Source organism: Apis laboriosa, unplaced genomic scaffold (assembly GCF_014066325.1).
Source record: "Apis laboriosa isolate Shangri-la unplaced genomic scaffold, ASM1406632v1 scaffold280_cov157, whole genome shotgun sequence".
Classification (NCBI taxonomy): Eukaryota; Metazoa; Arthropoda; class Insecta; order Hymenoptera; family Apidae; genus Apis; species Apis laboriosa.
In genome coordinates, this window is record NW_025222640.1 from 616090 (window position 1) to 629801 (window position 13712).

Genomic DNA, 13712 nt, shown 5'->3' on the forward strand with positions numbered 1-13712 from the left:
CAAAGCTCTATAAAAATAATCTTAAGAATCTTAATATACGTATTAATCCGTCAAGATAAAATATATGTCTATTGAATGCATTCCATGAATTGCATACACAAAAAATTTCTAATTCAATCGTGAATATAAGAAATGTTCGTTCGTTTGAAAAACAATAAAACATGAACAAAAATATTAATATCAAATAAAGATCACAAGATTGATTCCCTATATTTTAAGTCACGCAGTAATTAAAAATACTTTCAATATTTCAAAGATAAAAATATGTGAAAATAATTCGACAAATCCAGCTTCGAAATCCCCCTAAAAGATTTAAAAATTGTACCTTATCAAGTTTTTCTCCTGCGATCTTCGAGTATCGTAGCCATAATAGCATGCAGAAGATTGGATCGCAACGAGATGCCTTGACTTTCTCTCATTGTAATACTCGCGGCGATTTTTATGGCCACGCGTAATTACTCGATCAACATGGTCGGTTCGAAGGTGTCGAGATCCCGGGCGCCTGATAAAGCATCGTCCACACGAAACTCCACTTGAACAGAAGCGTAGTAAATAGTATTTACTTACTTACTTAGCGAGGGATCGAGAAGAACGAGCATGTGGGTGAAGGCTGCGGCGGAGGGCTCTACAGGATGTGTCGAAAGTGAAACCCAAGGCTCCCGTGGCAGCTTCGCGTTCACGCCAGTCGAGGAACGCCACGTTCGTCCTCGACGGGCTCGATCATTGTTTTAAATCGAGATTGATCTTCTTCCCCGGTTGAAAATGTGACCGTGAAGACTGTCCAACTGGAAACATCCACTCATTCATTGTGTAACATTGTTGTCGTTGTTCCCTTCTTCGCGTTTGAACGCGTGCTTTCTTGCTTCGATAAATCTTCCATTATTCCCTTGTTTTGCATGTTTCGTTTTACGCTGTTGCGCAAAATGGCGGTTGTTTCTTAAGAAGACGATCGTGGTTCCTTTTGGAAATTTCGATTATGCTAGAATGGTTCAAGGATGAGCATAATTCCCCGGTTTGAACAACGAGGTCTATAGGTTATCCGAGATCTATCATTCGAAGTATGAAATGGAAACTCCTTTATTGACGATTTATTCGAGTCACGTAATAAATCTATTTTATTTTACACACTTTCGACCTTTGATTGAATTGCTTTTAAATTTTATATTAATATATAATGTATAAGATTAATATATGTAGAGAGTTTGAAAAATCGTTTCGAGTATTCAAAAGTGAACGAAAATAAAATTCGAGACTTTTCTTATTTTTTCGCTCCCTTTTTGGACAAGGGTAGATAACACGTTAAAATAGAACAAACTGCAAGAGAAGAATTATAGTATTTTAGAAAAAAGATGATACGAAACGATTGGAAGAGAGAATGGCTTACATAATATGAAGCACGCCAACTGGATCATCGGTACAAAGCATCCTTGCGCCAGAAGAATTGGGAAAAGAATATTTCCACAGATCGATCCTATCCTTCCAACCATCATTACGAAACTCACTGCGATCGTCCTAGTTTTTCAAAGAAAAATTTTCATTCTATCTTATATTCTTAAATTTCAATTTGGATATTTATTATATTTAACCTTAAAGAGGTTGGGAACATGATGACAGTTGCAGAAATAATGATATTTTGAGTATTATTCGTGAATCCAATGAAGAAACTTGACAACAATAACGTTAATAATGAATTAGACGACCAATAGAGACTAATTATACATATTAACGATATTCCGTAACAAATAACTGCAATCAACAATATCAATATTATCGTTATTAAATTAATTTATATTACAAAATCATATGACGAATTCTTACCTAATAAGATTTTGTATCTCAAGTAATTCAATATGAAGCTACTTGAGAGAAGAAAAAAGCTTCCTAAAGTAGATATAATGATTGTGTTCACGTAAACAGACTCGTTGACAACAATCTAGAATCATACAAAAAATAATATCATGTAATGATGTAAATACAGAATTAAATTCGTTAAAAATTGTAAGAATCATCCTACGTTTTTACACGTCGCGTTTTCTACAGTGTTTTCAGAAGCACTCAAAGAGGTTGAGAAATCCAAAATTTCGCAAAATGTAGATTCGTGTTCTGCTGTTAGATTGTAATTCAATGGATCGAAATTTTCTAGAATCGTGAACAATTGGGGTTGCCACAATCGAAACGTGTTGGTTCTATAAAATACAAAAAGTGAATAATTACAAATTTAATTTATTACTTGCTTTTTTTGGAATGCTATTTTTTGATAAGATTATTATTTCTTCACTTTGTTTCTCACGTTTTGTGGATTTATTTATCTCCGTTTTACGTCATATCACTGGTAAACGTCATATACTTATCCGTTTTCTCGTTCCTTTATTACGATGATCTATATAACAACGTATTTATATAGATAAAGCGAGCACTCGTCATATCACATACTGAAGAATTTAGAATTTAGTTTTTGATATCTTAATTGATTTTTAATAACAGTCAACATTTTTAGAAATTAAAATAACACTATTATATACCATAAGTAATTATTAATATAGGTAATAAAAGAGAACACTTACGCAAACATTGACCCAAATTGCATGACAATGACCGAAAAAAGTCGAGACAAATACGGATTGGTGAAAATTGCTTTCTTCTTCATATTTCCATCGTGATCAGCATTACTCGATTCTTCCGTGGAAGGAGGATCGTTTTGTAAATATTGAATCTTAAATATAAATCGTCATCATATAGATTTAATTATTTTTTTTGAAAAATATATATACTTAAATCATTCAGAAAAAATCGTAGCAATCTATTAATATAATCATTCCATAGGATATTCTCACCGGATATTCTTCCTCCGGTTTTCCCGTGTTTATGCTGTAAATCCTCTGGAAAACTTTCAACGCATCGTCCATACGATCCTGCGACATGAGAAACTTTGGACTTTCCGGAAACATGAAGAGACAAACAACACCGATCAATATTGGTATACTACAGGCAGATAAGAAAAATCTCCAAGAATTGTAGACAAATGCTCCGTCCCAAAGAACGATGGACCACTTTTGAGGAATGATGATCAACGCGAGCGCTATAAGATGAAATGATACAACTCGTAAATAAATGTTTTACAATCTGTCGTATATATCGTACCTGAGCTCACGATATTTCCAAGTGTGATGCTGAAACCGATCAGCAATGGTATTTTCCCTCTTCCTTTGTCTCCATAGAATTCAGAAGAGTACGCCACGATGGAAGCATGAGGACCGCTTATACTGACGTGAGATAATTATTATTGTTATCTTTAATAATAAGATTAAGATCTCTTTCGAACTTACATGAAACCGCTAAGGAATTTAAAGAATAACAGCATCCAAAAGTTTTGCGATAATCCTGACAAAATATTACATATACCGTCAGCTAGATAACCGAAGAGGAAAACGGTTCTTCTACCTTTGATATCCGCTATATAACCCCATAGAGGACCGCTGCAGACCATTCCTAAAATAATCCAACGTATAATATTAGAATAAAGTATCTTCGCGCGTGAAAAGATGAGAATATACGAACCTACGTATACGATAGCGGTTAGGACACCCTTCTGATAGAAAGTTATTTGTAGATCGCATTCTGCAGAAGGAAGAATGATCCCAACACTGGAAGTGTTGAGGCTTGTTGACCATGATACAGGAATAATTGATAGAAGAAGGAAATACTGAAACTTTCCATAACCAGCTGCGGTAATGGCTCTCTCGAAATTTGCGGACTTCTTCGTTTTATTTTCTATATCTGTTGCTTTACAAATAAAATTTCTTTACGAAAAATCTTTTCGTGTGTTATAATTAAAATATTTATTTTTTTCTGAAGAAAAGTCTCACTTGAATCAATTTTATTCTCTTCTGTTGGTTTATCTGGAAGAGTGACGATACTAATTGTACGTTCGTTCGACATTCTTGTAATTTTATCAGATTGTCCGTGATTTTAAATGATTTACACAATGCGAAACTCGCTTGAAACTTGCTTCTCGTAATGTTGTATACGCCTTTATTAGTCGTTTCTGGATTTAATTGTCGGAGATACACCATATCTCACAATGATTTAAATTGAGCGAACTGATGTAAACTACACGAAGTGTTACCGTGACACAAGCAATAGTTAAGATATTCACAAATAATTTTATCTCGTAAAAAAAATAATTTATCACCAACGTTACATTATCATTGACGTAGTCGTAACGTAGTAATAACATAGATCAATTAATAAGTGATAAATTTTATAAAAAGATTTGTTTTATTTTAAAATAATTATAAAATTTATGCATTATCAATTACAGCTTTTTCTTTAATTTATGCAAGAATATTAAGAAAAATAAAATTATCGCGATGCAAAATTAAAACATTACCTTCTATTATCTACGTTGAATTCTTTGTAAATCCTTATTTCCTTTTATAATCCGAATTAATTATATTATTTTTCGTATTTAAAATAATATAAAAATTTTATATCGTCACAATCTGAATTCTATATCTGAATTCTATAAAATTACATATTTATAAGAATATTCTAAAAAACATATTCTAAAGAAATCAGGTCATTGAAATCAAGGTTATCCTAAACTGATCGAAATACATTAATTCAAAGTAATTTAGATTAGGATTATTTTGAAATCGCTTAAAAATCGTTTAAAAATGATTAATAATCAATATAGTTTTTAATATGTTATCTAAAGGTTATTGCAAGATTATTAAAACTCATTCTAATTTGTAAATGTAAAATCAGATGGATTCAAAAAGATTTAAAATATCTATTTTAATTAAAAAATAAAAAATAAATTGTAATAAAATATATTGATGATAATTTTCTTATAACTATTTGAATTATATATTCACGATAAAAATCAATATAAATATAAGTTAATATCGCGAAACTATAATTATACAATTTTTTATTCCAATTTTCTTTGTTTTATTATTTTTTTTTATATTTTTTTTATTATTTTTGTTTTATTTTTGTTTTATTTTTTTCTATTTGTTCTCGTCTTCTCCTTTGTCGTTATTATTATTATTATTTAAATTAAGAATTCTTATATTGAATTAGCTATTCAAAAAATGTTTCAATCTCTTCTTTATTATAGAATCTAATCTATAAGTGAGATTTCTTCAAACGTTACTGAAATCATGTAATATTTTCTTCTCAATTTTAAAAATGAAAATTTCAACAAACAAATACAAACATAACTTGTTTTTATGTTTTGATCATGTTAGATCATTTTGCAAAATTTACCTTAAGAGTTGATATCACGTTGGCACTAAATCAGAACGTAATCATATATTGTGCACATTCAGATAAATGATTGCACAAATGAAATGGAAAAATTGAAATTCAAAATCTATAAATTATACGTTATAATCAAAATGAGTACAAAATATTTTCAGAAATGAATTTTCTCCTGGTAAAAAGAATAGGGAACAAACAAAAAGAATGCTTTGTTCAGGATAATTAGCAATGCAGTTGAATAACTTCGCGTTAACGATCAACAAATTGTAGTTATTTTTTTTAAATCGCGGTAACTTACACGCTTCGCGTATTTTGACAGCAACTTTTGTTCTTTTGTCTTGGGCCGATACAGGAAATATCATGTCCACCCTGACCTTATGTCCGCGATACCAACGGCCAGATATTCGTTGAAAACGATTGAAGCTCCTGCGAAATTAGTAGCCATTGTTCTCACGAGAATCTCGATTGATGATACGAAAAAGAATCCAAAAAATTGTAAGAATTTTAACGTTTCACCGAATTGTTGCCAAAGTTCTATCCTTCTTTCCTTTCCCTTTCATTTCTCGTAACAATTATTTCGATCTTTGATATTTCTCAATAATTCTAACAATTTTTCCGATAGTATTTCTGATGAAAATGATTAATATAATCTGATTGTTAAATGTTATCTAAATTTCTAATGTATTCTAATGTGTTCTTTTTTTCTCCATGTATAATAGTTTGCTTTCGAAACGTTAAATCTTAAGCATATTTAACTAATACAAATGAATTTTCACTTGTACACTCATCGTCTGCAAATGTGCATATTTACCGAAATAAATCTCTAATAAAATTTCTCTTCATTTCGTTAGAATGTGTACATATATGCACGTGATCTGTTAATCGCATTAGTAGACGTGTTATTATATATAATGATAACACAATTTCTTATAATTTAATTTTTATTCAGAAACTCCCACAAGTACATTTCTTAATATCAAATAAATATTAAAATATTAAATCTAATTATTACTACAATCAAATCAATAATACGATTCCATTATTTTTCTTTTGGTTTTTGAGTCGTATCTGACGATAAAGACGAAGAATCATTTTTTGTTTCTTCATTAAATTGATTGCCGTTGCACTGTACTTCCTCCTGTCGATATTCCAACGAGTGCATGTACTTCGACACCTTGATTGAAAATAATTACAAGGTCATTTAGTCGCAAGAACGCGAAGCTCGTTACTATGGATTAATTAAAATTTTTTGTTTTAAAACTCGTTGGAATCGATGTTTCGTGACCTACTTTTTAAGCTATTCCGCTACGATTCCTGAATTTAAAGCGAGAAATGAGAATTTTTCGTACGCAAGTGCGTATATGCATAATTATGCTCTTTTTTTCTAATTAGGATAAAAATTAATTAGGATAATAGTTGATTGGCCAGTTTAAATATCGATGGCTTAATAATCAAAGCCAAGGAATTTCATAATATCACATGGCAGACTAACACGTACACATATCTTAATATGAAACGAGAGGAACACGTTCGATCGAGGGCACAGGAAATGCTGCGATCTTTCCTTCTTTCCTTTCTTTTTCCTTTTTCTTTTCCTTTCGCGCTTATGTGTAGAGAAGACAGGCAAGTATCATGGATATGCACATATATACACGAGCATTATCGCGTTCCTGGGTTTAATACGCATACTTGCCATTTAACCGCGGTAAGAAATGGTTTCTGTTATTCAACGGCGCACGTTTGATTTCGATCTAATGTTTGCGATCTTTCCGGCATCGAATCTAGCGGGATTCGTAGCGGTAAAGGACGATTAATATAAGCAGAAATCGTACGTCAGGATAATCAATTTTTATCCCAAGGAACTCGGTCAGAGACGGAGAAAACGATGATGCGACTTGTATCCGATAAGAAGATTTGTATCGGCTATGTGTTTCCTTCGTAACAACATTGAAAATTAATCGTTTCACGCCTTGGATCGATAGTACAACGCGACACCGTGTACTTTCATAGAAACGTTAAGTCATCGCACAATTATTCTAAAAGAGGTTAATTGCCACGAAGCAAAGATAACTAGCGTTCATACATTTCTTTTGTAATCACTTGTTTTCTATCGAATTGCCGCGAAAAAATTTGTGAAGCATATTCAACATTTCCGTTTCGTGTCGTTAATTGATATCAAACCGCTTTTTGACCCCGTTGTACTCGATTGAAATTCGAATGTCTCGTACGTGTCGTTACGCGTATTGTGAAAATGTTATTAATTGTCGTTCCACAGGAGCAATATACATATAAATCGCCAGTCGAATAGGTACAACGCATCGCGTGATATGAACATCCGATATCTGAACACGCATCGGCGATGCAACCACGCTGGGGCGTGTAAGATTTTATACACGTGAGCAAGGAAGCACGTGAAACGAGGAGAAATACCAAGGGAACACCGAACTCTCAAGAAAGTTTCATCGGTATGATAATTAATTGTGCATTGACCGTCATAAATCTCTCTCATCTAGCCGCGTATTAAGCGAAATCTTTTATGTGAAACACTTTACACGATCAATGTGCACCCTAATGAGCGAACTCGACGCTATGAATTAATGATACGAGTGTTAGCGAGTTATTCCGATAAAGCAGCTTGCCAACAATTAAATCGAACGATGATTCATAACTTGGTTAAATTTGTATGATACGCTATGTTTTGTTCTTGATGCACATTGCTTTTTTTTAAGAATCGGTGATTAATCAGTTATAATACAGGTATGAAGTAATTTTGTTATACGGAATAAATGTTTAATTACTTGTTCTTCGTATTTCAAGTGACCCTTAAATATTCCAAACGAAATTAAGCCAATAATGGTCGTGAGGATTAATCTTTGTACCTGAACTTTGTCGTAAGGCCACTTAACCATGATATAACTGAAATGATTTCGCATGATTTTTAGATAAATGTAGTAAATATATGTATATATACTTTTTTTATTCGTAAATATATAATAAAATTCTTACTTTTAAAAGCATATTATTCATAATATTCATTTATATTGAATATTAACGTTTGATAAAATCAAAAATTGACTTTACAATAGACTTAGAATTTATGTCTTCATCGCGTGACTGAATATACAAGTCTTGATTAATTTCGAGATCGATATCGTTACTCTCTACTGTTATGTTCAGTGTTATAAATTTAGAAGCATAAATATACGAAATTTTTATTTGTAAATAGAAATTAAAATAGAATGTTGCGTGTTTTCGAAATCATACAACATAAAATATAAAAGATTATAGCTAATGATATAAATTGCATTCAATACTAATCTCGTATGCATAATGACTTTATCGTAATCCTCAATGTCGTTCAATATCGTGTTTATGGGTTCATTGATAAAAGATACGCAGACAGGCACGCGAAATTTCACCATTATTTATATAACGTTACACTTCGTCATTAGTTTTCTATACTTTTTTCTGTTTCTGATTCATGAAATAATCTCTATTTCAAGCTGAATATAGTCATCGAGTTATATTCGTAATTTTCCGATGAAAAAATATCTTCATCTATCAATCTACTGCTGGTAAAAATTGCAAAAAAAATTTTTAATAAAATTTTTATTTATAACAATAATTATTTGATATTTTCTTTATGTTAATGCTCTTTTTGAATTACTAAATCGATAACTCTTAATCATATATAAAAATGCGTAGATAATAAATCGTTAAAATACGTGATTGCAATAGAGGCGCCTCGAGGCACGTATAGTTTCAAATTTTGTCGTAAGATGGTGTTAAAATCGGAACAAGATGGCGTCCGGTCAATAGACGAATAGCAGGGAGGCCGGAGGCGCTCTCGAGGTTCGTGGGTGTTCTCAGCCCGGAGCTGGAGAGCCTTTAAGGCTGTATATCATTGACATTTTTTTCTCTATCGAAGTGAAATGGTCGACACGCGAGTGAAATGAAAAATGTTCCATAAAGAAGTGCATATTACGTATGCGTCGGCCTGAATGTGCCGTGTTTCTCGAACTCGAAAGATGCTGCCGTATAAAGCGACGACAGAGAAGGCGCCTTCGCGAAACTGTCAGGAAGATCGTCGTCGTCGTACGTGAGTCAGTGCGCTCGGTGGATTGAAAGAAGGCACGTACGTACAAAATGGCTTCGGGCGACAATGTGGACGTGATTGAAGTGGTTGAGACAAGCTTCACTGGCCCGGTACAGGTCACAGAGGATCATCTCCGACCGGAACAGTACACGGACGAGGACAGTGAGTAGCCCTTACCTTTGTTAAATTCTTCGTCGTTTTGACCAAGTGTCACGACCTAACCTATAAAAATAGCACGGTTCCAGACGACTATAACGCGAGCATCGTTTCTTTTGGTGTTAAGGGATTTGTGCTGCGAGACACGACGGAAAGATAGGCGTGATCGATCGATTGTGGCCGATCGGATTTTCATTTCGCTTCCGCATGCCCGCGTTCCGTCCTTTGTTAAGTCGGCAACCGAACAAACAGTGTATGCTCTTTCAGAGTTATACTGTGATTAATCCATTTCGTTATTTGACAGCTGATGGGTGTCACCCATTGCACTATATAGTAATGTTAACCTTGTAAAAAATGTATAAGAAATTCTTATTTCTTTTAATTTTTCCCTTCTTTCATTAAACGATATATAAATCATTGTTGACACTTCGAAAATATATATGAATTTTTTTTCCTTTTTCTTTCATATTTCAACTGAAATTGATTTTATTGAAAAGTCTGATAGAATGTGAATAAAGCTCGAAAATTTGTTAACATTGTAACGAAAGTTTTCAACGACATTTTCAAACAGAAAAGTTGAATGAAGCTATGGTAAACGCCTTGATCAAGGACTGAAATTTAATGATAACGGGAATAACGGTATCGAGACACATGTGCAATAGTGAATCCACACCGCAATCAGCGTGGCACGACTTTCGTTTTTGAACTCGGTTAACGTTCCACTTTCTCGCTTCTTTCCGGGAATACATACGATTGACTCGACCGGTCACTTTAAACGTGCGATTTTTTCTTTGCATGCGTTTGCATCCCTCCAATTCTAGCATTAGAAACGGGACTTTCGTTCGTTCGGCTACTACGTAATGTATATATATATATATATATATATAATATATATTATCGTGTATATAGAAGTCAAGTGTTATATGATCTTATTTTGTGTAACAAACACGTTATTTTTAATGTGTTACAGATAAATCTACAGGGGATAAAGTGACAACACTTGACGTAAGTAAAAAACACAATTCTACATATTTCGCTTAGATATGGTGATAATTGAGAAGAACTGTTCCATGCACGGATATATATAGATATTAATATTGACACTTGTACATTCGACTCCATATACGTCCGACGAGAGAAAGAGATAACTAATAAACAGTTTTACGTAGGCATATTTATCGAAATTCTTGAGGCTGCATTATTTTAATGATTTTTTGATTTATTTATTTGTAAATTTAATAATTGTTAAATATATAAAATTGTTTATATATGTAAAATGAATAGTTTTATATTTTTCTACCATATCCTTATTTATTTAAAACTAATGTGCACATATGAATATAATAGAATGTTGCATAAAACAACACTCTCGTTATTTGTATAACGTGCGTACATGTTTAAACACTTCAAAGCCGTGCACTTTATTTTAAAACAAAAAGAATAAAAATTCGGTAACAGAATAATATTACTAGATACGGAACTATGCTTCATAGATACAAGTGAATGTTATATAAGAAAAATCCTCGCTATCTCTGCATTATTCTTGCATTTTTCACACATTCACTTCATTCAAATTCATTGTTTCACTCGATAATTTTACCGCGTTCTCTCTGAACAACAATCCAACGATACAAGGTGCATTGATTCCTTGATTTTCTATATAACTATTGATCATTCGTTTGATTCACTCGATAATTTGATCGTTGAGGTCGATTCTATTTTCGTCTCAACACGCGTTAATCGATTTATATCGCGATGATCATTGATATATAAGATCATTGATATATAACGCATTTTTTAAATCAATTAATCGTCATTCATATTATCATGTATCGAAACTTTATAGAACAAACATGTAATTATTTTGAAATATTGATTCGATACAATAAGATGTTCGAGTTCAATTTGAGATATTCAGATGCGTTATGCCATGATTTTTAGAAGCGAGAATAGTTGTGTAATTATTCATCCGAATGACGCATGCCCGTGTATTTCTTCTTCGGGTGTTTCCTCCCGTGGCTCGGTGAACAATAAACATTCAACGGGATATTGGATCGGAGTTTTCATTTACTCAAGTCGAGTAAAATTTAGAAACTTTCTTGACATATTACAGAACACAAACGCGAATAAAATAAATAATTTTAAAATAATATAATATAATTGCCCAAAAGAGTAATTATTTGAAATTTTTCATTGATCTGTTATTTTGAAATTATTAAAATTTTAATATTAATACTTTTTTATATACTATTTTAATACTAATTTTAATATTAATACTTTTTTTATTGATTGAAGTGTAGTTCCGTAATTAAACGTAGTTGTGAATGAATTTTTTTTCTTTTTAAGAATTTTTATACTAAAAATGTCACAATTTCTTAATGTCACACTCGTTAAGATTGTATTGATAATTGTATATTCTTTCTAGAATTCGGTAGTGCAACATGGCACCATCGGGCCCAAAACCTCTTCGGGGGTATCAAGGAACAAATCAGAACGGGAGAGAAAGATTGGCCATAGAAGAGTTGGAGTGGGAGGTGAAATTACGTACAAAAAGGTATATTATAGTAAATATACTACGATGGCTTATTATTCCGTTAATAATTTGATGAAATAAAAAATTATGATAAATAAATGTATTTATTTATTCTTCTCTCTAATAACTCAAAAAAATATGAATGTAAATAATAATGAAAAGTTATCATTGATGATCTTTAATAGTATATTAAAGAAATGAAATATTAAATTCAAGAATAAATTAAATATTCTTATATGTCAATTGTTTAGATTCAAACGACACAAATTATGGGATCCATCCAGTTAGGTATTCAACATGCGGTTGGTGGTTTGGCCAGTAAACCAGAACGTGATCTATTGATGCAAGATTTCATGACTGTAGAAACGACAAATTTCCCAAGCGAAGGATCTAATCATACTCCGGCTCATCATTTTTCCGAGTTTAAGTTCAAAAATTACGCACCCATTGCATTTCGTTATTTTCGGGATCTCTTCGGTATTCAACCGGACGACTTTTTGGTAATTTCATATATATAATAATTCTATATTTGTATATAAATATGTTTCTTTCTCCTTCATAAAAGAATTACAAAAGAAAACAATCAATTTTTCATCTAATCAACAATGATATTTAACAATATCATTTGAATATTCAGATGTCAATGTGTAGCGCTCCATTACGTGAATTATCGAATCCCGGAGCTAGTGGAAGTATCTTTTATCTAACAGATGATGATGAATTCATCATAAAGACTGTACAACATAAGGAAGGAGAATTTTTGCAGACACTTCTTCCAGGATATTATATGGTGAGCTTTAATATCTTTTTAAATATTCAGTGATTTTATATTGAGAAATTTAAAATATGAAGAGGATCATTTTTATCTATAGAATCTAAATCAAAATCCAAGGACATTATTGCCAAAATTCTTTGGGTTATACTGCTATCGGTGTAATAGTAAAAATGTTAGATTAGTTGCTATGAATAATCTTTTACCCTCATCTGTGAAACTACACCAGAAGTATGATTTAAAAGGATCGACATACAAAAGAAAGGTTCATAATTTTCCGATATTTATATTAATTTTCTAATAATATCTATTTTTTAAACAAATTTTATGAAATATACATTTGATCCACAGGCATCGAAATTAGAAAGATCTAAAAACTCTCCAACATATAAAGATTTAGATTTTATGGAACATCATCCGGAAGGGATTTTTTTGGAAGCGGATACATATAATGCTCTAGTGAAAACTATTCAAAGAGATTGTCGAGTTTTAGAAAGCTTTAAAATTATGGATTACTCTTTGCTCGTTGGTATTCATAATCTTGACCAGGCTGCAAGAGAGAAAACGGTAAATATTACGAAAATAAAGAAAATATTTTAATTTATCTGTAACAGTATAATATACAATTTTTGTTATTATAGCAGGAACAAAGATTATTAACGAGTGCAGAGGAAGAAGTTGGTGAAGTTGGAGGTGAGAGTGCAGGATTCATTCAAGCAGAACGAGATGATAGAATAGGAGCTAGCGCTCTAAACCGATCGCGGAGTATAAATCGACAAAGGTTAGTTGCGCACAGTACCGCTATGGAAAGTATTCAGGCTGAAAGCGAGCCCATAGACGAAGAGGACGATGTACCGTGAGTATCATATTTTTATTTCCTTGTGTCACGA

At 32.1% G+C, this 13712-nt stretch overlaps 3 protein-coding genes across 18 annotated transcripts in view; 1 reads left to right on the forward strand and 2 right to left on the reverse strand.

The window, feature by feature from the left end:
- LOC122714120 overlaps window positions 1-950 on the reverse strand; it is a 77814-nt gene extending 76864 nt beyond the window's left edge. The window contains exon 1 of the mRNA XM_043935187.1: window positions 572-950. The gene's annotated coding sequence lies outside the window, so the exon portion shown is untranslated. The remainder of the gene's footprint in view (window positions 1-571) is intronic.
- Window positions 951-1072: 122 nt separating this feature from the next.
- LOC122714119 (synaptic vesicle glycoprotein 2B-like) lies at window positions 1073-4095 on the reverse strand. Of its 2 annotated transcripts, none has more exons than XM_043935184.1 (11): window positions 3867-4095; window positions 3559-3777; window positions 3327-3489; window positions 3142-3263; window positions 2835-3079; window positions 2565-2713; window positions 2015-2186; window positions 1819-1933; window positions 1587-1746; window positions 1385-1512; window positions 1073-1314 (listed from the first exon to the last, which is right to left on the reverse strand). In XM_043935184.1, exons 1-11 carry the CDS (start codon window positions 3937-3939, stop codon window positions 1259-1261), a joined length of 1602 nt encoding a protein of 533 aa, XP_043791119.1. In that variant the 5' UTR covers window positions 3940-4095; the 3' UTR covers window positions 1073-1258. The 2 variants fall into 2 exon arrangements, with proteins under 2 accessions (XP_043791119.1, XP_043791118.1); XM_043935183.1 differs by having other exon boundaries at window positions 3559-3783.
- A 5012-nt stretch (window positions 4096-9107) lies between these two features.
- Window positions 9108-13712, forward strand: part of LOC122714115 (phosphatidylinositol 4-phosphate 5-kinase type-1 alpha-like) — a 31451-nt gene continuing 26846 nt past the window's right edge. For 12 of the 15 annotated variants that reach the window (XR_006346579.1, XM_043935163.1, XM_043935152.1 and 9 more), the window contains exons 1-8: window positions 9108-9523; window positions 10488-10522; window positions 11943-12071; window positions 12302-12550; window positions 12688-12840; window positions 12923-13087; window positions 13174-13389; window positions 13464-13678. Coding sequence is in view for 14 of the 15 variants with exons in the window: in XM_043935163.1 (XP_043791098.1) it covers window positions 9412-9523; window positions 10488-10522; window positions 11943-12071; window positions 12302-12550; window positions 12688-12840; window positions 12923-13087; window positions 13174-13389; window positions 13464-13678 (1274 nt within the window). In the remaining variant the exon portion in view is untranslated. The remainder of the gene's footprint in view (window positions 9524-10487; window positions 10523-11942; window positions 12072-12301; window positions 12551-12687; window positions 12841-12922; window positions 13088-13173; window positions 13390-13463; window positions 13679-13712) is intronic. The other 3 variants (XM_043935154.1, XM_043935157.1, XM_043935161.1) reach the window with 1 other exon arrangement.

What these genes read in the sequence shown, in the direction of transcription:
- LOC122714119 (XM_043935183.1), bottom strand. Translation starts at nt 3,939, where the DNA reads ATGTCGAACGAACGTACAATTAGTATCGTCACTCTTCCAGATAAACCA. An exon ending in AAATTCCTTAGCGGTTTCAT is followed by an intron (nt 3,264 to 3,326) that starts GTAAGTTCGAAA and finishes ATCTCACGTCAG; the next exon opens with TATAAGCGGTCCTCATGCTT. An exon ending in CAATTTGGGTCAATGTTTGC is followed by an intron (nt 2,187 to 2,564) that starts GTAAGTGTTCTC and finishes TGTATTTTATAG; the next exon opens with AACCAACACGTTTCGATTGT.